The 24130-nt window shown below is 46.1% G+C and overlaps 1 protein-coding gene across 1 annotated transcript in view; it reads left to right on the plus strand.

The window, feature by feature from the left end:
• LOC144480537 (dual oxidase 1-like) overlaps positions 1 to 24130 on the plus strand; it is a 142312-nt gene that overhangs the window by 87463 nt on the left and 30719 nt on the right. The window contains exons 20-26 of the mRNA XM_078200103.1: positions 1392 to 1485; positions 4492 to 4667; positions 7891 to 7954; positions 12677 to 12790; positions 15001 to 15179; positions 18102 to 18332; positions 20085 to 20184. Coding sequence (XP_078056229.1) covers positions 1392 to 1485; positions 4492 to 4667; positions 7891 to 7954; positions 12677 to 12790; positions 15001 to 15179; positions 18102 to 18332; positions 20085 to 20184 — 958 coding nt within the window. The remainder of the gene's footprint in view (positions 1 to 1391; positions 1486 to 4491; positions 4668 to 7890; positions 7955 to 12676; positions 12791 to 15000; positions 15180 to 18101; positions 18333 to 20084; positions 20185 to 24130) is intronic.

Genomic DNA, 24130 nt, shown 5'->3' on the forward strand with positions numbered 1-24130 from the left:
CTGATTGGCTCTGTGGGCTGAATTTGCCTACTTCTGCTCCTAATTCCTATGTTCCTAACCCCCAACCCCAAATAGTAGCTAATATAGAAATCTAGGGAACATTGAGGGGGGATTCACCAGCCCTGTTCGCTGCTGGCAGGAATCCCAATGTCCCACTGAATGGGACGTCAAGGCTAAAACGGGATTGTCGACGGTCAGCCAATCCATCGCCATTCATCCGCCCTCCTCCAGCCCCGATCAGGTTCCTGGCCGTTGATAATGCAAAACTGGCCTCGAGTTGGGGGCAAAGGGTTGACCTCAGCATACTCCCCTGGGATAGGGTCTAGACTGCCTTCCAGCCTTGGGAAACCTGAACATCACTCCTGGTGTTGTGATTTCAGAATGAAAAATTTAGAAATACATAGGCAATTAAAGTCTCAGCTTCGATTACAAGTAATTAGCACATGCCAATAGACGTATAGGAGTTATCTCTGTCCAATATCAGGCAACATCCTGGTAAACCTTTTCTGTACTCTCGCCAAAGCCTCCACGTCCTTCTGGTAGTGTGGTGACCAGAATTGAACACAGTATTCCAAATGTGGCCTAACCAACATTTTATACAACTGTAACATAATTTGCCAACTTTTATACTCGATGCCCCGGCTGATGAAGGCAAGCGTGTCATATGCTTTCTTCACCACCTTTTCCACCTATGCTGCCACTTTTAAGGATCTGTGGACCTGTACTCCCAGATCTCTCTGTACTCCCAGATCTCTCTGTGTGTCTATGCCCCTGATGGTTCTGCCTTTAATTTTTTGGCTCCCACCTGAATTGGATCTACCAAAATGCATCCCCTCGAATTTGTCCGGATTAAATTCCGTCTGCCATTTCTCCACCTAATTTTCCAGCCTATCAATATCCTGCTGTATTCTCTGACAATCTTCATCACTATCCACAACTCCGTCAATCTTAGTACCATCCTGTCATTTGCACATAGCTTTCCCTGTGTGACTGAGGTTCAGCTTTGCAGCTTATGTGATTTTTAAACTGTGTGATTATTCACCCTTCCAGTTTCCCTTAGGCAACTTATCTAGTACAATTGGGGTTTCTGAGTAAAAATATTTTGATAGGGATCCTGGTGGACTCTCTCTTGTTGGGTCAAATCGCCGTATCATTTCCTGATTAGCTGTCCGAGTGACAACACTAACTTTGCCAGGCCCCCCTCAGTGTGATGTAAACCAAATGTTTCATTTGCAAGGCTGTTTACCTCTGAGTGTACTGTACCCGGAGTATGATCCTTTACATCAGTAACCTGACAATTTTGTTTTATCATCCTCCTGTCATAGATACCATTAGACTTTTCCATTTCCACAGTGGAACAAGTTAAAACTATCCCATTTGCCTCTGTGTAGGTTCACCAGAGGAGAAATCTAAGCTAATGTTTGCAATGTATGACGTAGACGGAAGTGGATCGATGTCGAAGGAGGAATTCTCACAGCTACTGAGGTAAATCAAGTAAATTTCACATGCGTTTCTTACTGTATTGTACCCAGTGCATGTATCATGTTCCTCTGCGCAGTACCTACACAGGGCGGCACGGAGGCACAGTGGTTAGCACTGCAGCCTCACAGTGCCAGGGACCCGGGTTCATAGAAATCATAGAAACCCTACAGCACAGAAAGAGGCCATTCGGCCCATCGAGTCTGCACCGACCACAATCCCACCCAGCCCCTACCCCCACATATTTACTCGCTAATCCCTCTAACCTACGCATCTCAGGGGCAATTTTTTTTTTTAACCTGGCCAATCAACCTAACCCGCACATCTTTGGACTGTGGGAGGAAACCGGAGCACCCGGAGGAAACCCACGCAGACACGAGGAGAATGTGCAAACTCCACACAGACAGTGACCCGAGCCGGGAATCGAACACGGGTTCCTGGCGCTGTGAGGCAGCAGTGCTAACCACTGTGCCACCGTGCCGCCCCATCATGGGCTGTTTGGGCAAACTTATGGAATTTCAACGTTTGTTCAACTGTCTGTTCTATTCACATGCTTTTCTCTTGTTTACCGTCGAATCCCATTCGGTCCATCGAGCCTGTGCTAACTCTCTCACAAGAGCATCGTACCCAGCTGAACCTCAATGGAGGAGGGGGGGGGGGGGCGGGCGCTGTCCTTGAAAATTGAAAACATGCATTCAGAAACAAGAGCACTCCACGGGCGGCACGGTGGCACAGTGGTTAGTTGTGAAGCAGCAGTGCCAACCACTGTGCTACCGTGCCGCCCGATTCAATTCCAGCTTTGGGTGACTATCTGTGTGGAATTTGCACATTCTCCCCGTGTCTGCGTGGGTTTCCTCCAGGTGCTCCGGTTTCCTCCCACATTCCAGATTAAATAGATGGGCTATACTAAATTGCCCCTTAGTGTCCAAAGATGTGCAGGTTAGGTGGATTGGCCATGCTAAGTTGCCCCTTAGTGTCCAAAGATGTGTCGGTTAGGTGTATTGGCCATGCTAAATTGCCCCTTATTGTCCAAAGATGTGTAGGTTAGGTGGATTAGCCATGCTAAATTGCCCCTTATTGTCCAAAGATGTGCAGGTTAGGTGGATTGGCCATGCTAAATTGCCCCTTAGTATCCAAAGATGTGTAGGTTAGGTGGATTAGCCATGCTAAATTGCCCCTTATTGTCCAAAGATGTGTAGGTTAGGTGGATTAGCCATGCTAAATTGCCCCTTATTGTCCAAAGATGTGTAGGTTAGGTGGATTAGCCATGCTAAATTGCTCCTTATTGTCCAAAGATGTGTAGGTTAGGTGGATTAGCCATGCTAAATTGCCCCTTATTGTCCAAAGCTGTGTAGGTTAGGTGGATTGACCATGCTAAATTGCCCCTTATTGTCCAAAGATGTGTAGGTTAGGTGGATTAGTCATGCTAAATTGCCCCTTATTGTCCAAAGATGTGTAGGTTAGGTGGATTAGCCATGCTAAATTGCCCCTTAGTGTCCAAAGATGTGTCGGTTAGGTGGATTAGCTATAGTAAATGTGTGGGGTTATGAAAATGGGGTGGGAGGGTGAGCCTGGGTAAGATGCTCTTTCAGAGAGTCGGTGCAGACTGAATGGGCCGAATGGAAACCTTGACAGTTGGGAGGATCGAGAACGAGAGGGCACAGGTTGAAGGTAAATGGGCAAGAGAAGCAATGAAGTCATGAGAAGAAGCATTTTCATGAACTGAGTGGTTAGGACCTGGAAGCCTGACAATTTGATGATGTGCAGCACTCCGAAAGCTAATGGCATTTGCTACCAAATAAAGCTGTTGGACTTTAACCTGGTGTTGTTAAAACACTTACAGCAATTTGATGATCAACCATGATCAAAATGAATGGCGAAGCAGGCTCGACGGGCAGAATGGCCTACTCCTGCTTCTAGTTTCTATGTTTCTATGTATGGAAGCAAGACCAATCAAGGCATTCAAGAGGGAATTGGATTGTTATCTGAAGGGGAAGAGTGTTCAGGGGTACGGGGAGAAAGTGGGGGAGTGGCATTACGTACGTTGCTCATTCAGAGAGCCGGGGCATTCACGCTGGGTCCTTCTGTGCCGTAACCTTTCAATTATGTCTTTAGAGTAACCAAAAAAAAGGTGCTTCCGGTAAAAAAAGAGTTATTGGCAATAGTGCTGCCTACAGACAGCATCTAGGTTCTGGATGGTGGGAGACTCCTCGTTAATCAAGTAGATCCAAGCTGTAAGTGACCTAATTGTCTTCTTTGGGTCCTTACATGATGGAAGAGTCCTGCCCCTTGTTTTATTTGATTTAAGGGCTTGGGGATGTAGCTCAGTGGTAGAGCACGAGCTTCGCATGTGTGAAGTCCTGGGTTCAATCCCCGGCATCTCCAGAAAGCTGCATTTAGGGGTGCCTGGGTGGCACAGTGGTTAGCACTGCTGCCTCACAGCTCCAGGGACCCGGGTTCGATTCCCGGCTTGGGTAACTGTCTGTGTGGAGTTTGCACGTTCTCCCTGTGTCTGTGTGGGTTTCCTCTGGGTCCTCTGGTTTCCTCCCACAGTCCAAAGATGTGCAGGTTAGGTGCATTGATCATGCTAAATTGCCCCTTCGTGTCCAAAGATGTGTAGGTTAGGTGGATTGGCCATGATAAATTCTCCTTAGTGTCCAAAGATGTGTAGGTTAGGTGGATTAGTCATGATAAATTGTCTCTTGATGTGCAGGTTAGGCAGATTGGCCATGCTAAATTCCCCTTTGGTGTCCAAAGATGTGCAAGTTAGATGGATTGGCCATGATAAATTGCCCCTTGATGTGCGGGTTAGGTTGATTGGCCATGCTAAATTGACCCAAGTGTCAGGGGGATTAGCAAGGTAAATATGTGGGGTTACGAGGATAGGTCCTGCGTGGAATTGTTGTCAGTGCAGGCTCGATGGGCCGAATGGCCCCCTTCTGCACTGTTGGGTTTCTATGGCTATGGTAATCCTATGGATAAGCAAGAGTTGTTTACCTCCTACTATTTTAGATCCTTCATTGAGATCTCGAACAACTGCTTGCCAAAGGAACAGATCCAGGGTTTGATCGAGTCCATGTTCAAAGATGCAGGATTCGAGGATAAAGAGGAGTTAATGTGGGAGGATTTCCATTACTTGTTCCGGGATCACTACCATGAGTTGGAGCTCGCCCAGCTTAAAGTGAAAGGTCAGCAAAACCGTTCGATCATTCAGAACTGTTAAATGCTTTATTTCTTATTAGTAAATGCAAAGAAAGGAATTGTCGTTTCAAAGTCATTGTAATCAGGGACTGCATGGGGCTAACATAATGTGCAGACATTTTGATTCTGACTATTGAATATGTTGCCGCACTCACCAACTCAATGATCTGATGTAGGGGTCGGAATTCTCTGGCTGTTCACGCCCCGTGAGGATGGAGAATTTGGCGCTCAGCCAAAAATCTCTGTTCACTGCGGCGGGATCTCGCAGGCGCGAACAGCCGGAATATTCCGGCCGAGTCATCACAACGTTGACTGATGCCTTCCATGGTTTTTCGTCCATGGAAAAGCTGGCCATCTTTATCAGATGATGTGGAGATGCCGGCGTTGGACTGGGGTGGCATGTTAAGAAGTCTCACAACACCAGGTTAAAGTCCAACAGGTTTATTTGGAATCACGAGCTTTCGGAGCACTGCCCCTTCATCAGGTCACTCACCTGATGAAGGAGCAGCTTCAGGAACATCTGTGAAGTGAGAAACATGGTTAGAGTTTCAGGTCCAAGTTCTTTCATCAGAAATGTTCCTCAGAAATGTTAATGCCATTTCTCTCTCCACGAATACTCCCAGTGTTTTATTTGAAATTCACTCATGGGATATGAGTGTCTCTCACAAGGCCAGCATTCACTGCCCATCCCTAGTTGCCCTTTGTGAAAGTGGTAGTAACCACCTCCTTGAACCGCTCTAGTCTGCGAGGTGTAGGTACACCCACAGTGCTGTTAGGGAGGAAGGTTCCAGGATATTGCAACAAGGACGGCGAAGAAACTGATGGCAAGGATGGTGAAGAAAGAAGATTGTTTTCTTTCTAAGCAGGTGATTCACGTCTCGACTCTCCAAAGACGTTCCCCCAGCTACAAGGCACCAGTCAGGAGTGTGATGGAATGCTGTCCATTTGATGGAGCTCCAAAGACACTCAAGAACCTCGACATCATCCAGGACAAAGCAGTCCACTCAATTCTCCAGTCTCACATGTCCCGTTACCGCTGCCAGCGAGAATGGAGAATTTGGCAATCAGCCAAATCTCCACTCACTGCTGGAGAACCCCAGCTGTGGGCGAGGTTGGAGAATCCTGGCCTAAATCCCACCACCATCTTCAGTGTGTACCATCTACAGGATGCACTGCGGTAGCTCACCACGGTTCCCTTGACAGTGAGCGTGACCTCTACCACCGAGAAGGGCCAGGGCACTGACATGGGACTATAACACCATTACTTCATTGTTACCGGACAAAAATCCTGGAACATCCTCATTGACACCACTGTGCATGTGACTTCACTACGCACATTAAAGAAAGTGGTCCACCACCACCTACTCAAGAGCAGTTAGAGTTAGGCACTGCCCACTGCTTAGTCATCGGTGCCCGCAACCCATAAGTAAATTTTAAAAAGACAGTCCAATTTCCAATGGAGTGCATGTTATTGGATGACTGGAAAGAACAAAATATTCAAGTCAAATTCCAATAATTACGACTAGAAACTAATAGCTATGAATCAATGAGAACTATTTTCTCCTGATTAAGAGCAGTACAGTGGCAACAGTAGAATCATAGAATCTACAGTGCAGAAGGAGGCCATTTGGCCCATCGAGACTGCACTGACAACAATAGCACCCAGGTCCCATCCCCGTAACCCCACATATTTATAGTCCAAACCCACCCCCCCCCCCCGACACTGAGGGGCAATTTATAATGGCCAATCAACCTAACCCGCACATCTTTGGACAGTGGTTAATACTGTTGCTTCACAGCGCCAGGGACCTGGGTTCAATTCCGGCCTCTGATCACTGTCTGTATGGAGTTTGCAGGTTCTCCCCGTGTCTGTGTGAGTTTCCTCTGGGTACTCCAGTTTCCTCCCACACTCCAAAAATGTGCAGGCTGGGTGGATTGGCCATGCTAAATTGCCCCTTAGTGTCCAAAGATGTGTCGATTAGGTGGATTAGCCATGATAAATTTCCCCTTAGTGTCCCAAGAAGTGTAGGTTAGAGGGATTAGCCATGGTAAATTGTCCCTTAGTGTCCCAAGATGCATAGATTCTGGAGATTAGCGGGATAAATATGTGGGGTTACAGGAATAGGGCCTGGGTGTGATGCTCTGCAGGAGAGTTAATGAAGACTTGATGGGCCGAATGGCCACCTTGTGGGCTATAAAGATACTATGATTATGTGCAGAAGATTCTGCATATGCAACACCGATTTCCTAATTTCATTGGACCACACTAAACAATTCTTATTGGGGCCGTGTTGGGTGTGTGGCCAGCTGTTGTGAACAAAATTATGAAGGATTTTCTTCTGATAAGGTAGATGTAAAAAGATTTTCTATTTATAGTGGAGTCCAAAACTAGGGATCATCAATATATGATAGTCACTAATGTAATGATTAAGATCAAATGCTGTTTCAAACAAGTATTATTTTCTTCTGATTCATTTCTGTGTCAGGTTTTGACTGAGCATAAGGGGGGGTGATTATCTTATACCAATCTTGTACCTTGTACCGGCACGGTGGCACAGTGGTTAGCACTGCTGCCTCACGACACCAGGGACCTGGGTTCGATTCCGGCCTTGGGTGACTGTCTTGTGGACTTTGCACGTTCTCCCCGTGTCTGTGTGGGTTTCCTCCGGGTGCTCCAGTTTCCTTCCGTCCAAAAGATGTGTAGGTTAGATGGATTTGCCGTGCTAAATTGCCCCTTAGTGTCCAAAGATGTGTAGTTTAGATGGATTAGCCATGGTAAACGCGTGGGGCTACGGGGATAGGACGGGAGAGAGGGCCTGGGTAAGAGAGTCGGTGCAGACTCAGTGGGGCGAATGGCCTCTCCTGCCCTGTAGGAATTCTATGATTCTATGAATAACTGCTGGCATTGGACTCATTAAGATTTGTTTCGTACGGTCTGTGGTAATTTAGGTAGTTGCTTTAATGCATGCGCAATCTTCTGCATTTAACCATAAGAGGAAAATAGAAGCGCTGAATATGTTGGAGAAACAGTGGTGCGATGGTGTAGGGACCCAGTAATGCTGGGGGGCACAGGGTGCAAATCATGCCACAATAACTGGTGACTCATCCTAAGTTACCCATTTCAGAGGGAAAGAATGTCAATGGGTACTTCGAATTAAGTTGAATTTGGTATTTTTAAATTTGATATTGATCATTCATTCATTGCTCTAGGTATTGAAGGACAAAGACGTGGGAGAGCAAGCCGGGTTTCCTTCGTAATTCAGAAGAAAGAGGAGTAAGTAAACCAATTGAATGGTGTAACCATCACTGAATCCCCCACTGCAAACATCCTTGGGGTTACCATTGACCAGAAACTCAACTGGACTCACCACAAGCACATTCTCTACAAGAGCAGGTCAGAGGTTAGGAATACTGCGGCGAGTAACTCACCTCCTGACTCCCCAAAGCCAATCCGCCATCAACAAGGCACAAGTCAGGAGTGTGATGGAATACTCTCCACTTGCCTGGATGGGTGCAGCTCCAGCAACACTCAAGAAGCTCGACACCATCCAGGACAAAGCAGCCCCGCTTGATTGGCACCACATCTACAAACATCCTCTCCCTCCACCACCGACGCTCAGTAGCAGCAGTGTGTACCGTCTACAAGATGCACTGCAGCAATTCACCAAAGATCCTTAGACAGCACCTTCCAAACCCGCGACCACTTCCATCTAGAAGGGCAAGGGCAGCAGATACATGGGAACACCACCACCTGCAAGTTCCCTTCCAAGCTTCTCACCATCCTGACTTGGAAATATAATGGCCGTTCCTTCGCAGTCGCTGGGTAAAAATCCTGGAATTCCCTCCCTAATGGCATTGTGGGTCAACCCACAGAGGTGCAGCGATTCAAGGCGGCAGCTCACCACCACCTTCTCAAGGGCAACTAGGGATGGGCAATAAATGCTGGCCAACCAGCGACACCCATGTCCCATAAATGAGTAAAAAATATACATATATATAGTATAACAAAGCATAAAATAGAGTGCCATGGAATAGACCACAGACTAAATTATAGAAACAATTGGAAATAGCCAATTAGGGTCCATCACTGATGTAGGTAGGTGAACCTCCTCTTATTCTCCTAACTTGAGAGTCTGACCTGAATCGATCCTAGTGAAGAAGAAGGGAATGGCCGAGGCTCACTGAGTGGCATTCCTCGTGTTAACCTGAGATCTGTACTCAGCATGTTGGCCGAGATTCCTGCAAGAAGCCAATGGACTTAAATTGCCTGCCTCTCCTCCCGTCCTCCGGTGATTCCCTCCGCAGGTGGGACAGGAAAATCCCGGCCATTGTCTTGACATGGTGAATGAGAATATTTGTCCTTTCCCCTCCCCGATTGGGAAATCTATCCATCACAGGCACGGAAGGACTACCAGTAGACCCAGTTCCTGCCGCATTTTCAGGTGCGTTAGCTAGCATTTCAACCGTGATCAAATCAGAATCTTAGAAATATAAAAACATAGAAACTAGAAGCAGGAGTAGGCCATTCAGCCCTTTGAGCCTGCTCCCCCATTCATTTTGATCATGGCTGATCATCAAATTCGATATCCTAATCCCGCCTTCCCCCTACCCCTTGATCCCTTTATCCCCAAGAGCAATATCTAATTTCTTCTTGAAATCTCTCAACTTTTGGCCTCAACTACTTTCCGTGGTAGTGAATTCCACACATTCATAACCCTTCGGGTGAAGAAATTTCTCCTCACCTGTCCTAAAAGATTCACTCCTTATCCTCAAACTATGACCCCTAGTTCTGGACTCCCCCACCATCGGGAACATTCTTTCTGTATCTACCATGGCTAACCCTGTTAGAATTTTATAAGTTTCTATGAGATTCGCCTCTCACTCTTCTAAACTCCAGTGAATATAATCCAACTAACTCAGTCTCTCCCCATATGACAGGCCTGCTGTCCCAGGAATCAGCCTGGTAAACCTTTGCTGAACTCCCTCTATAGCAACGGCATCCTTCCTCAGATAAGGACAGATCCAAAGAGTGTCCAAAGATGTGTGGGTTAGGTTAATGCTAAAATGACCCTAAGTGTCAGGGGGACTAGTAAGGTAAATACGTGGGGATATGGGGACAAGGCCTGGGTGAGATTGTTGTTGGTGCAGGCTTGATAGGCCAAATGGCCTCCTTTATTGTTAGGATTTTTTTTTGTACTCATTCGTGGGACATGGGCTTCGTTGGCTCATCCAGCATTGAACTCCCATCCCCAATTGCCCTTGAACCGAATGGCTTGCTAGGCCATTTCAGAGGGCAATTGAGAGTCAACCTCATTGCTATGGCTCTGGAGTTACATGTAGGCCAGACTGGATAAGGTTGGCAGATTTCCTTCCCTAAAGGACATTCGTGAACCAGATGGGTTTTTCTGACAATCAACAATGGTTCCATGGTCATCAGTAGATTCCTAATTCCAGATATTTTTAATTGAATTCAAATTCCACCAGCTGCCATGGCAGGATTCGAACCCGGGTCCCTAGAATATTAGCTGAGTTTCTGGATTAATAGTCTAGCGGTAGTATCACTAGGCCATCGCCTTCCCAATTCTATGCTTCCATGACAGATGGTTTGATTTATTGGTCAAAACCGATCTTTCTCAAGAACAAAATTAGCAAGGTCTTGGTTGTTGTGCAATCTCTCCTGTCCGTGTGCCAGTTTGAGGTATGAAAGGGCTTATTGTTTCCACCACAAGTTCCTTTTCCTTTTCCAAGTGCACCAAGAAATTGGGCAATGTGCCACATCTAATCATTGGCACGCACCCCTCTTATCGAGATTGGCACACTTCCTATTCATGGACATTTTTTAAAACTGTTTCAACCGGGATAGGTCTGGTTGAATGAGGTCATGCAGAGTTATGAAGCTTTCCAAGTGAGGAGGCTGGAGATCTGCAAGGTACAAGTATACTAATTGCCACCCTCCACACTCAGACTTCAATAAGGATGGGTTGTTGCACCTTTGCCAAGGTAAACATTTGTTTAAATGGTTCTATCACTGGGCACCACTTACCTCTTGACATCCAATCTAAGTTTGTTTTTCAGTTCATTGCTATGAGTTATTTTTTGAATACATATATATTTATTTTTCAGGGATTCCTGGTTTAATCCTTGTCTTGAGACTCACCTTTGGTGTATCTCATAGTTCTCATCACACCGTACACACAGCCCTACCTCTTACACAAAACAGGGTCAGATGGAGTTTGAACCTGATTTTGTGTGAGAAATAACATTTATTAAAATAAGTGAATAGATTTCTCTGTGAAGCTTGGGATTAAAAGGTTCTTTTTTTAAAATGACATTGATTATCTCAACGTTAGTTTTAGGGTCTTTCCAAAATGAGTTACTCAAAGGACATGCCAGAGCAATGTGGCACATTAGGGGTGGCACGGTGGCACAGTGGTTGGCACTGCTGCCTCACAGTGCCAGGGACCCGGGTTCGATTCTGGCCTTGGGTGACTATCTGTGTGGAGTCTGCACGTTCTCCCCATGTCTGCGTGGGTTTCCTCTGGGTGCCCCGGTTTCCTCCCACAGTCCAAAGCTGTGTCGGGTTAGTTGGATTGCCCATACTAAATTGTCCCTTAGTGTCCAAAGATGTGTAGGTTAGGTGGATTGACCATGCTAAGTTGCCCTTCGTGTCCCAAGATTTACAGGTTAGGTGGATTGGCCATGCTAAATTGCCTCTTAGTGTCCAAGGATGTGTAGGGACCCTGAAGTTTGAAGTTTAGTTTAAATGTATTTATTAGTGTCACAAGTACACTGCAATGAAGTTACTGTGAAAATCCCCCAGTCGCCATACTCCAGCGCCTGTTTGGGTACAGAATTTAGAATGACTGATCCATCTAACCAGCACATCTTTTGCACTGTGGGAGGAAACTGGAGCACCCGGAGGAAACCCACGCAGACACGGGAAGAACGAGCAAACTCCGCGCAGACAGTGACCCAAGCCGGGAATTGAACCCGGGTCCCTGGCGCTGTGAGGCAGCAGTGCTAACCACTGTGCCATGTTAGTGAGGCTTTATTTAACAGTTCAAGCAGGTGTAAAAGATGGACTTGTGTTAGTCCATACGCACAGCCTGGCATTCATCTCTCAAGCAAGGGTGGCATCGTGGTAATGTCACTGAGCTAGTATTCGAGAGGCCCAGGCGAATACTGTAGAGACATCGGTTCATATCTCACCTGGGCCACAGATGGACTTCAATTTTAACTAATAAGATCAGCAACTGAAAGCCAGCCTCAGTAAGGGTGACCATAAAACTATCACTGATTCTTGTAAAAAAAATCTGATTCACTAATGTTATGTCCTTACCCTATCTGACCTACAGGTGACTCCAGATCCACTTTTTCAACTGCCCTCTGAAATGGCTGAGCAAGCTACTCAGTTCAAGGGCAATTAGGGATGGGCAACAGATGCTGGCCCAGCCATCAGCATGGATGGCCCATGAAAGAATAAAGGAAGATTAACAGCACCAAAGTGATTCTATTCTCTTCATTCATGGGACATGGGCGTCACTGGCTGGGCCAGCATTTATTGCCCATCCTTAATTGCCCGAGGGCAGTTGAGAGTCAACCACATTGCTATGGGACTGGAGTCACATGTAGGCCAGACCAGGTAAGGATGGCAGATTTCCTTCCCTAAAGGATTTTAGTTGACTGTTCATCAATTTGCTGCATTTCTGGGATCTTGCTTTGCTGAATTTGGCATCCGTGTACATCTGTGTAACAACAATACTTGAAATAATTGGATTCGAATCACGGTTGGAGGTTTTGAGATCGTGAAGGGTGCTGCTATAATTCATTTTTTCTGTTGCACTATTTTGTTTGTCTTGCATGCTCGCCATCTCCCTGTGTAAAGTTGTTAAGTGTTGTTGCGACATTACCTGGGGAAGTTGCTCAGACGTGGGGAGCTGGGCCAGGCTAAATTTTCCTGAACACTTAGCAAATATCATTCACTGGCATTTTTCAGAGCATCAAAGAACGCAGAAAACAAACCAGAAGCCAGCCCACAAGAGACCAGCCCACGTGAAACCTCAAGCACAGAACCATATGTCCTGGATTTGCGTAAACGTTTTGGCAAAAAGTAAGACTGATGTCAGCTACATAACATAGCCTTTGAAATATATATCCCCTGACCTTCTGGTCTCACCAGTCCCTATATCCTCTGCAAATGTCTCCAGCTCTGAGTTTGAGTGCAGGTCTTTGGACAGTTTAGCGGTATATACCTGGATAGTTACTCCGGGAATGTTAGACTGATCCTAATCATCTGGTTATCTGTAGAACTGACCCCCAATCATTCATGCTGATCCCCCAGGCTAACCCCCCCCGCCCGATCTTCTGACTGCCTCCATCACCCCTGACTATCCTCCGACCTGACTAACCCCTTGGCCACCTGATTATCCACCCTGAACTTCTGACTATCCACAAACTAACTACACCCCTGGCTACCCAACTCCAAGCCGTTCTCCAAGGCGGCCTTCACGACACACGACAGCGCAGAGTCGCTGAGCAGAAACTGATAGCCAAGTTCCGCACACATGAGGACGGCCTAAACCAGGATCTTGGGTTTATGTCACACTATCGGTAACCCCCACAGCTTGCCTCCTGGACTTGCAGAATCTCACTGGCTGTCCTGTCTGGAGACAATACACATCTCTTTAACCTGTGCTTAATGCTCCCTCCACCCACATTGTCTGTATCTTTAAGACCTGGTTGGCTGTAGAGATTCGCATTCTAATCAGTATTCTCTAACTTAATTTTGTGTCTCTGTATGCCCTGTTTGAGAGCACATTTCCACTCCATCTGACGAAGGAGCAGCGCTCCGAAAGCTAATGGCATTTGCTACCAAATAAACCTGTTGGACGTTAACCTGGTGTTGTTAAAACTCTTACTGTATTTACCCAACTAACTCCATGACTATCGCCCTGACTATTCCCCCACCCCAACCACCCAATTAACCCCCACCTTTGAATGTAAAAAGTATAGAATATAGAATATAAAAGTAAGGATATATGTTGGAATTGTACTGGTGAGGCCACAACTGGAGTATTGTGTGCAGTTCTGGTCGCCACATTACAGGGAGGACGTAATTATTCTGGAGAGAGCGCAGAGGAGGTTCACAAGAATGTTACCAGGGCTGGAAAAGTGTAGCTATGAGGAGAGATTGGATAGGTTGGGGTTATTTTCCTTGGAACAAAGAAGGCTGAGGGGTGACTTGATAGAGGTGAACAAAATTACGAGGGGAAGAGATAGAGTGGACAGGATAAAATTGTTTCCCCTTGGTGGAGAATTCTAGAACCAGGGGACGTAGATTCAAGATAAGTGACAGTAGCTGTCGAGGGGACATGAGGAAGAACTCAAAGGGTTTTGCTCAGGGGGTAATGGGTGTCTGGAATTCGCTGTCCGAGTTGGTGGTGGAGGCAGAGACCCTAAACTCATTTAAAAAGTACCTGGATCTGCACCTTAAGCGCTGTAAGCTACAGGACTATGGGCCGGGTGCAGGAAGGGGGGATTAGAAAGCTGGAATACTGTGTGCAGTATTGGTCCCCTTATTTGCGGAAGGATATATTGGCCTTGGAGGGAGTGCAGAGAAGGTTCACCAGGTTGATACCAGAGATGAGGGGTGTTGATTATGAGGAGAGACTGAGCAGATTGGGTTTGTACTCGTTGGAATTTAGAAGGCTGAGGGGTGACTTGATAGAGGTGAACAAAATTACGAGGGGAAGAGATAGAGTGGACAGGATAAAATTGTTTCCCTAGACCTATAAGATAATGAAGGGGCTGGATAGGGTAGAGGTGGAGAGATTCTTTCCACTTAGAAAGGAAACTAGAACTAGAGGGCACAGCCTCAAAATAAAGGGGGGTCAGTTTAGGACAGAGTTGAGGAGGAACTTCTTCTCCCAGAGGGTGGTGAATCTCTGGAATTCTCTGCCCACTGGTGGAGGCTACCTCGTTGAATATGTTTAAATCACGGATAGATGGATTCCTGATCGGTAAGGGGATTAGGGGTTATAGGGATCAGGCGGGTAAGTGGAACTGATCCACTTCAGATCAGCCATGATCTTATTGAATGGCAGGGCAGGCTCGAGGGGCTAGATGGCCTACTCCTGCTCCTATTTCTTATGTTCTTATGACGCCTGGGTGTCTTTGGGCTGGCATGGACAAGATGGGCCAAATGGCCTCCTTCTGTGCTGTAACTTTTCTATGGTTCTAGCTGTGCGAAGTTATGAAAGGCATTATTCTCTCTCTCCTGATGTGCGTGTGTTTTTTTTCCCCCTCTGTTTGTGCTTCAAGATCTTCTCAAGTAATGAATAAAGTCTTCACAGAACCAAAACGGGAAAAATATACCAAGAACAAATTTCTCCAGAAATATAACGAATACAGGCAATATATTCAAAATCATCGACGCCAAATTTTCTGTGGGATCATCTTCTTTGGAATTACTGCGGGTGTCTTTGTTGAGCGCGCCTATTGTAAGTACCCTCGCACAGTCACCCATTCTAGAATTAAGAGACATAGAAACATAGACGTGATGACTTCAGTCAGGCAAATGAGGTTGGCCTGCTCGAGTATGAACTCCTAATTGATGGCCCAATCAGGGAGCCTTATGTTCCCTATTTAAAGCAGGTCTGTCAGTCTCTCTGCCTGCTGAAGCACTGAGCACACAGGGTGTTGTGTAGTATGTCTTGTAAATAAAGGAAATTTTTGGTGAAGGGACCTTCGTCTCCGTGGATTTATCACAATAGAAAATAGGAGCAGGAGGAGGCCATTCAGCCCTTCAAGCCATTCATTATGATCATCCAACTCAATTGCCTGATCCCGCCTTCCCCCATATCCATCCATCCCATAAGACTACAAGATAGAGGAGCAGAATTAGGCCTTTCAGCCCATCAGGTCTGCTCTGCCATTCAATCATGACTGATCAGTTTCTCACCCCCATTCTCCCGCCTTTTCCCCGTAACCTTTGATCCCCTTACCAATCAAGAACCTATCCATCTTTGTCTTAGATACACTCGATGACCTGGCCTCCACAGCCTTCTGTGGTGATGAATTCCACAGGTTCGCCACCCTCTGAAGAAATGTCTCCTCATCTCAGTTCGCCTCAAGTGCTATATCTAACTGTCTTGAAAACATTGAATGTTTTGGCCATGGCTATTTCCTGCGGTAGCGAATTCCACAGGCTGACCACTCTCTGAGTGAAGAAATTCCTCCTCATCTCAGTCTGAGACCATGTTATCATAAGAGCATAAGAAAAGAAAGAGGCCATTCTGCCCCTTGGAGCTTTTTGGCCACTCAATTAGATCATGGCTTATTTTTGGCTCAATCCCATTTATCCGTCACCTTGATCCTATATCCGTTTATACCCTTCTCCAACAAAAAGCTAGCAATCCCAAATTTGAAATTTTCATTTGAGCACTTCCCCCAGCCTCAAAAGCATTTACGGGGAGGTGATGGCCTAGTGGTATTATCGTGAGACTATAATTTGAGAAACTCAGCTAATGTTCTGGGGACCCGGGTTCGAATCCCGCCAAGGCAATTGGTTGAATTTAATAAAATATATCTGTATTAAGAATCTACTGATGACCATGAAACTGTTGCCGATTGTCGGAAAAACCCATCTGGTTCACCAGTGTCCTCTAGGAAAGGAAATCTGCCGTCCTTACCTGGTCTGGCCTACATGTTGTAGAGTCCCTACAGTGCAGAAGGAGGCCATTCGAACCATCACATCTGCACTGACAACAATCCCACCCAGGCCCTATCCTTGTAACCCCACGTAATCCCCTGACACTAAGGGCAATCCCACCCAGACCTGTTCACCATAACCCCAAATATTTACCCCGTTTATCCCCCTAATTTACTCATCTTGGAACACTAAGGGTCAATTTAGCATGGCCAATCCACCTGACCTGCATACCTTTGGAGTTTAGGAGGAAACTGGAGCACCCGGAGGAAACCCACGCAGACACGGGGAGAATGTACAAACTCCACACAGACAGCCACCCGAGGCCAGAATTGAACCTGGGTCCCTGATGCTTTGAGTCACCAGTGCTAACCACTGTGCCACAGAGGTGATTCCAGAGCCACAGCAATGCCCTCAACTGCCCTGAGGCTACTAGGGATGAGCAATAAATTCTGGCTACCCAGCGACGCCATGTCCCATGAATTAATTTTTAAAAATCCAGTTTTCCATAACCCAGTCTGTGAAGATGCAACTTCCAGTACACGCAAATGTATCACACTGTGGGCCCGACTGAATTGGTTGATGTAACCATGTCCTTTGCAGACAGAAAGAACATGCACATACATTGTGCCTATTTCAGCTAAAAAAAAATAAGTGACAGCCACTTTCTAGTTCATTCGCTTTGAACAATCAGAGTCAAGCAGGCTGGTTTAAATTTCAAACACTGCTTGGCAGTTAACTGTCAGTCAACTGGTGTATTTTCATTCGCAACATCTCTACCAATCAAAGTCCATTTGTCAACCAATCAACACTCTTTACATACAGTGTAAATTTATGTCTCCCTTGGATTTCTATTCCTGTGGACCTGATAAATGTAAGATGAAAAGCTTCAACAAAAAATGCCTCTTTTTTTCAGGAATACTCAGGTTGTGCACTGCAAAATGACAATTACTTACTTATCTTTAGGGCAGCACGGTGGCATTGCTGCTTCACAGCGCCAGGGACCTGGGCCGGCCTTGGGTGACTGTCTGTGTGGAGATTGCATGTTCTCCCCGTGTCTGCGTGGGTTTCCTCCGAGTGCTCTGGTTTCCTCCCACAATCCAAAGATGTGCAGGTTAGATGGATTGGCCATGCTAAATTGCTCCTTAGTATCCAAGGATGTGTAGGTTAGATGGATTGGCCATGCTAAATTGCTTTTTTGTGTCCAAAGATGTGTAAGTTAGGTAGATTGGCCATGCCAAATTGCCCCTTAGTGTCCAAAGATGTGCAGGTTAGGCAGATTGGTCATGCTAAATTGCCCCTTAGTATCCAAAGATGTGCAGGTTAGGTGGATGGTCATGCTAAATTGCCCCTTAGTATCCAATGATGTGTAGGTTAGGTGGATGGTCATGCTAAATTGCCCCTTAGTATCCAAAGATGTGCAGGTTAGGTGGATGGTCATGCTAATTGCCGCTTAGTATCCAATGATGTGTAGGTCAGGTGGGTTGGCCATGATAAATGTGTGGGGTTACGGGGATAGGCCAGAGGGGTTGGCCTGGGTAGAATGCTCTTTTGGAGAGTCAGCGCAGACACAATGGGCCAAATGGCCTCCTTCTGCACTGTAGGGATTCTGTGGGTCTATATTCACAATGAACAGATAACATATTTAGGACATGTTGAACTATGGTAAATACATTCATTGTGACAAGTTAATAAATGCACCCTTTCTTTTCAGTCTATGCAACATTGAGAGAACACTCCGGAGTGCCTCAGACCACGAGAGTTGGCCTCATCATCGCCCGTGGATCTGCAGCTGCCATCTCCTTCCTGTACTCGTACATCCTTCTCACCATGTGTCGGAACCTGATCACAGTGCTGCGCGAAACATTCCTCAATCTATACATTCCTTTTGATTCAGCCGTGGATTTCCATCGTTGGGTGGCAATGGCTGCTGCCTTTTTCTCAGGTGAGAAGTGGGGACCTCTCAGCGAATGGAGACCCTACTGTCAGCAACCATTACTCCAAATGGCGCTGCCCAAACCACGGTTCAGTTGGTCGCACTGCGTCGCCAAGTCCCGGGTTCATGTCCCACTCCAGTGCTTAGCTCCAGCTACCATTCCAGTGGGAACGCTGCACTGCCAACGATGCTGTTTTTTCAGATGAGACATTAAACTGCGGCCCCCATCTGCTTACATGGGTGGATTTAATAGATCCCAGGGTGCTACTTCGAAGAAGAACGGAGGGATTATCTCTGGTTTCCTGGTTAACACTTATCCCTCAAATAAACAGGTGATGGGCACAATCTTACTGGCCTTTCAGGCTTTGCTGCTGATGCACGCAAAGATGGAGGGGGCGACCTTAGCAAAATAATTCTAAGTGTCGATAAAGCGTGAAAATGGGAGAGAATCACATTGTTTTTTTGGGCGAACTCCCAGATGCAAGTGTCCAGCACTTCGAAAAAAAAGGAACACCTCAGATGTGATTCTCGCCAGTAGGGGGAGGGGGCGGAGCCTATTCTTATTTGGCTACTGAGTTCTTTGGGCACTATTGCGCAGGTGCCCTGATCTCCCAGTGCACTGATTGACCGGCGGAACGAGCCGGTAAGGTCGCACCCCTCCCCCCCCCCCCCCCCCTGAGAATTTGGCGCTTAGCCAAATCTCTGTTCACTGCAGTCGGAGCAGCAAATCACGCCAGCGGGAAGATTCCACCCCACCTGTTCGTGGGACATAACTGTGCGCAAACTGGCCATTGCATTTCCTGAATTACAACCGTGCTTGCACTTCAAAAAGTACCTCATTGGCTGTCAAGTGCTTGGAGACGTTCAGTCTTTTTTTTCAAGGGAATCATAGTGAGAGCAATTTTAACTTTGTGTCAGTAAATGCGTTTTGAGTGAGTTAAAATCATGCTCTAATTCTGTGATTTATGCAATCCCAGTAAATTAATGAGTTCATCGTACAATCCCTACAGTGCAGAAAGAGGCCATTCGGTCCAGACTTGATGGACCGAATGGCCTCTTTCTGCACTGTAGGGATTGTACGATGAACTCATTAATTTAAACCAGGCCCTATCCCTGTAACCCCACATATTTACCCCGCTAATCCCTCTAACCTACGCATCCCAGGATGCTAAGGGGAAATTTAGCTCGGCCAATCCACCTAACCCATCTTTGGACTGTGGGAGGAAACTGGAGCAGCCGGAGGAAACCCACCCAGGCACAGGGAGAACGTGCAAACGTCACACAGTAAGTAGTCTCACAACACCAGGTTAAAGTCCAACAGGTTTATTTGGTATCACGAGCTTTCGGAGTGCTGACCTGCTGAAGGAGCGGTGCTCCGAAAGCTCGTGCTGCCAAATAAACCTGTTGGACTTTAACCTGATGTTATGAGATTACTTACTGTGCCCCCACCCCAGTCCAATGCCGGCAACTCCACGTCAAACTCCACAGAGACAGTGGCCCAAGCCAGGAATTGAACACAGGTCCCTGGAGCTGCGAGGCAGCAGTGCTAACCACTGTGCCAGTTCCTTGTACAACAGTAGCTACTAAACAAAGTGATCTTTAGCCCCAGTAGTCTGAGTTACATTTGAATTTTGATCAGTGGTGAGAGGCAACTCTCTCTAATCCACTGTGTCATTACACCTTAATTACTTATGGATTGTGGAACTCTGAGTTGTCTTATATTTAATCGTGCAATGTATTTATTTGACTTTTCTTTTGCAGTACTCCACAGTGCAGCTCATGGAGTCAATATTTACACTTTCTCTGCCAGTCCACTCAGTGTTCTAGCCTGCCTATTCCCTGAGGCAGTATATGATGATGGGTAAGTTTGAGAATTACTAAGTAAGAAAAAATTTAGAGCATAAGAAATAGGAGCAAGAATTGGCCATTCGGTGCCCTCGGTGCCCTCCATCTTTGATATGTTTTGTGACCCAAACTGCAGTGCGCTCTTGGGTGGCACAGTGGCACAGTGGTTAGCACTGCTGCCTCACAGCGCCAGGGAACCCTGTTTCGATTCCAGACTTGGGTGACTGCCTGTGTGGAGTTTGCACATTCTCCTTGCTTCTGCGTGGGTTTCCTCCAGGTGCTCCGGTTTCCTCTCACAGTCCAAAGATGTGCAAGTTAGGTGGATTGGCCATGCTAAATTGTCTATTGGTGTCCAATGATGGGCAGGTTAGGTGGATTGACCATGCTACATTGTCCCTTAATGTCCAATGATGAGCAGCCACTGTGGGGGGGTTTTGAGGTCTTGATTATCTTATACCAATCTTGTACCTTGTACCGGCAAGGTGGCACAGTGGTTAGCACTGCTGCCTCACAACGCCAGGGACCCGGTTTCAACTCCAGCCTTGGGTCACTGTCTGTGTGGAGTTTGCATGTTCTTCCCGTGTCTGCACGGGTTTCCTCTGGGTGCTCCGGTTTCCTACCATCCAAAAGATGTGCAGGTTAAGTGGATAGGCCAGGCTAAATTGCCCGTTAGTGTCAAAAGATGTGTAGGTTAGGGTGATTTGGGTAAATGTTTGGGGTTACAGGGATAGGACAGGGTGGTGGGCCTGGGAATGATACTCTATCAGACAGTCAGTGCAGACTCAATGGGCTGAATGGCCTCCTCTTGCATGATAGTGATTCTATGATTCTAATTCCAAAGGCTCATGGCCCTCTGAGAGAAGAGATTCCTCCTCGGCTCAGGCTTAAATGGACAACCCCTTATTTTAAAAGCTCTAGATACCAACTACAAAGGGAAACCTTTTCTTACCATCTGCCCTGGCAGACCCCCTCAGAATCTCATGTTTCTCAATGCTTACCCCCTCTTATATCCTTAAACTTCACAAAGCACTGAACATCCAGTGAAGTCCAGCTGAAATACAGTTACAGTTGTAAATGTAAGGAATCACAGTGGTCAATTTGTACACAGCAAAATCCCACAAAACAATGGAAGGATCAGATAACTTATTTTTAGTGTTGTTTTAGCACCGAACAAATTCTTCCATTGAGAGGTGGTAGAGTAGTGGCAATTGGACTAATAATCCAGTAGCTGGTGGAATTTGAATTCAATTCATTAATAAATTCAAGCGAATACTAAAAAAGTTGGAATTGGAAGTTAATGAAAATAGATCTGGTTCACTAATAGATCTGGTTCACTAATAGATCTGGTTCACGAATAGATCTGGTTCAACTTCAGAGCATGAACTGTACCCTCCCCCTTTCCACTTATTTTATTTCATCCATTTTTATCACTTTTAATCCTTACATTTATTTTTCCACTTTGCCATTCTCGCTCTCCCTTCCAACAAGAGTCTGGAGTCGGGTTCAAATCCCAACCACGGCACAGAGTGAAATTTGAATTTAAGAATAAAACAATCTGGAATTAAGAATCTACTGATGACCATGAAACCATTGTCCATTGTTGTAAAAACCCCATCTGGTTCACTAATGTCCTTTAGGGAAGGAAATCTGCCGTCCTCACCCGGTCTGGCCGACGTGACTCCAGAGCCACAGCAATGTGGTTGACTCTTAACTGCCCCCTCTGAACAAGGGCAACTGGGGATGGGCAATAAATGGTGGCCCAGCCAGCGACGCCCATGTCCCACGAATGAATAAAATAAAGTAAGGTTGCAAGCAACAGCACTAAAAGATAGAAATTGCGATTAAAGATATTTGTCCATCAACAATTAACGCACCTGTAATATATTCTTCTGCTTGTCATTTTACGGCAGGTTATTTATTTTAAATAGTTCTGTTATACAGCTTTAATTTAAACACGTTCCAAGCATTCCAGTTTAATGAGACAAACAAGGACAGTAATTCAATTATTCCTCTATTTAACACTTTTTGTACCAACTCAAAAATAAACAGTTGCAACTCATTAACTCTCTACTGAACTTTAACTCTAACTGAACATCAACTTTCAACTGAACTTTAACTCTCAAACTGCACTTTAACTGAACATCAATTTTAACTATTTAACTGAAAATAGATAGTACCGAGTTAGGAAAACCCTAGCCAAGAAATATCCTCGCTGTAGAATCTATCTTCTCCTTCTCTGAAGCATTCTTCAGGGTACAAGCTTTGTTGCGATGGTTGGTCTCCTCTGAGTTATCGCCGCCAAAGGACTCGCGTGTCTTTTATCCACAATTCTCCACTTGCTTCCGGAAGATTCTCTGTCATCCAGCCAACTGTGTAACCAAAAATCGATCACATGACTCGAACATCCAGTTAAACTACTTTTGAACGACGCCATGATGCTTAGCTCATTTTACATGCCTCATGCATAGCAGCCAGAAAAATTGGAGCCACAATGTCTCAGTTAATGTAAACAGCTTCCCTGATCTGACCAACACAGGAAGCTTCGGATCAAAGCTCCCAGACCAGAGCCTCTTTACAACCCGCATCTGGTTTTAATCTATAAGTTGACCAAAATTCCCAGCATGCTTCACTCTCAGCCAGAATAGCCATTTTAAAGCCACTATTGCCATTCTTGTTATTAAATCATTGTTGTAGCCATTCTTTCTCCGTCCACAGTTTAATGCAATGTGGATGACTTTTAATTGCCCTCAAGGGCAATTAGGGATGGGCAACAAATCCTGGCCCAGCCAGTGATGGCCACGTGCCATGAATGAATTTTTGGAAATGACAGCAACCTTCAGGTAGCTCTTAGGTGGCAGGAGAGACGGCCATGTCAGAGACAGAGGGGATTTGAGGAAAACCTTCTTCACCCAGTGGGAATCTGGAACTCACTGCCTGAAAGGGTGGGAGAGACAGGGACCCTCACAACATTTGACGTTTAAAGTTTATTTATTAGTGTCACAAGTAGGCTTACATTAACACTGCAATGAAGTCACTGTGAAAATCCCCTAGTTGCCACGTTCCGGCGCCTGTTCGGGTACGCTGAGGGTGAATTTTGCACGGCCAATGCACCTAACCAGCATGTCTTTTGGACCGTGGGGGAAACCCACGCAGACACAGGGAGAACGTGTAGACTCCGCACAGACAGTGACCCAAGCCCGGAATCGAACCCAGGGTCCCTGGCTCTGTGAGGCAGCCGTGTTAACCACTGTGCCACTGTGCCGTACAAGGCTACGGTCCAAGTGCTGAAAAATGGTATTAGAACAGATCGATGCTTGTTGGCTGGCGCAGACGTGATGGGCTGAAGGGCCTCTTTCTGTGCTGTAAAACTCTTTGACTCTATGTCCTTTGGGTTGAATGTGGAACCGGGAAGAACAGGACTCCCTACATTCCAATTAATAATATTTGCGACAAAGCTTAACTTTTTCTCAATGGTGGCCTGTCTTTAAGGTCCTAACTAAGCAATTCTGGCGGCATCTGTGGAGAGAGTTTTGAGTCCGTATGATGCTTCCTCAGAGCTAAAAGCTTGAGTCATACAGACTTGGGACATGTCTCTGTTTTTCCAGCATTTCCTGTTTTTATTTAAGATTTCCAGCATCTGCAGTATTTTGCTTTTATTTAAGGGTATCTATTTCGGCCACATATAGAACTGAATTTTTTTTAAATCATTTGTGGGACATGGGCGTCGCTGGCTGGACCAGCATTTATTGCCCATCCCTAGTTGCCTGAGGGCAGTTGAGAGTCAACCACATTGCTGTGGCTCTGGAGTCACCTGTAGGCCAGACCAAATAAGGAGGGAAAATTGGGGACATGAGTGAACCAGGTGGGTCTTTCCGACAATCGACAATGGTTTCACGGTCATTAGTAGATTCTTAATTCCCGATCATTTTTATTGAATTCAAATTCCACCATCTGCTGTGGCT

Source organism: Mustelus asterias, chromosome 29 (genome assembly GCF_964213995.1).
Source record: "Mustelus asterias chromosome 29, sMusAst1.hap1.1, whole genome shotgun sequence".
NCBI lineage: Eukaryota > Metazoa > Chordata > Chondrichthyes > Carcharhiniformes > Triakidae > Mustelus > Mustelus asterias.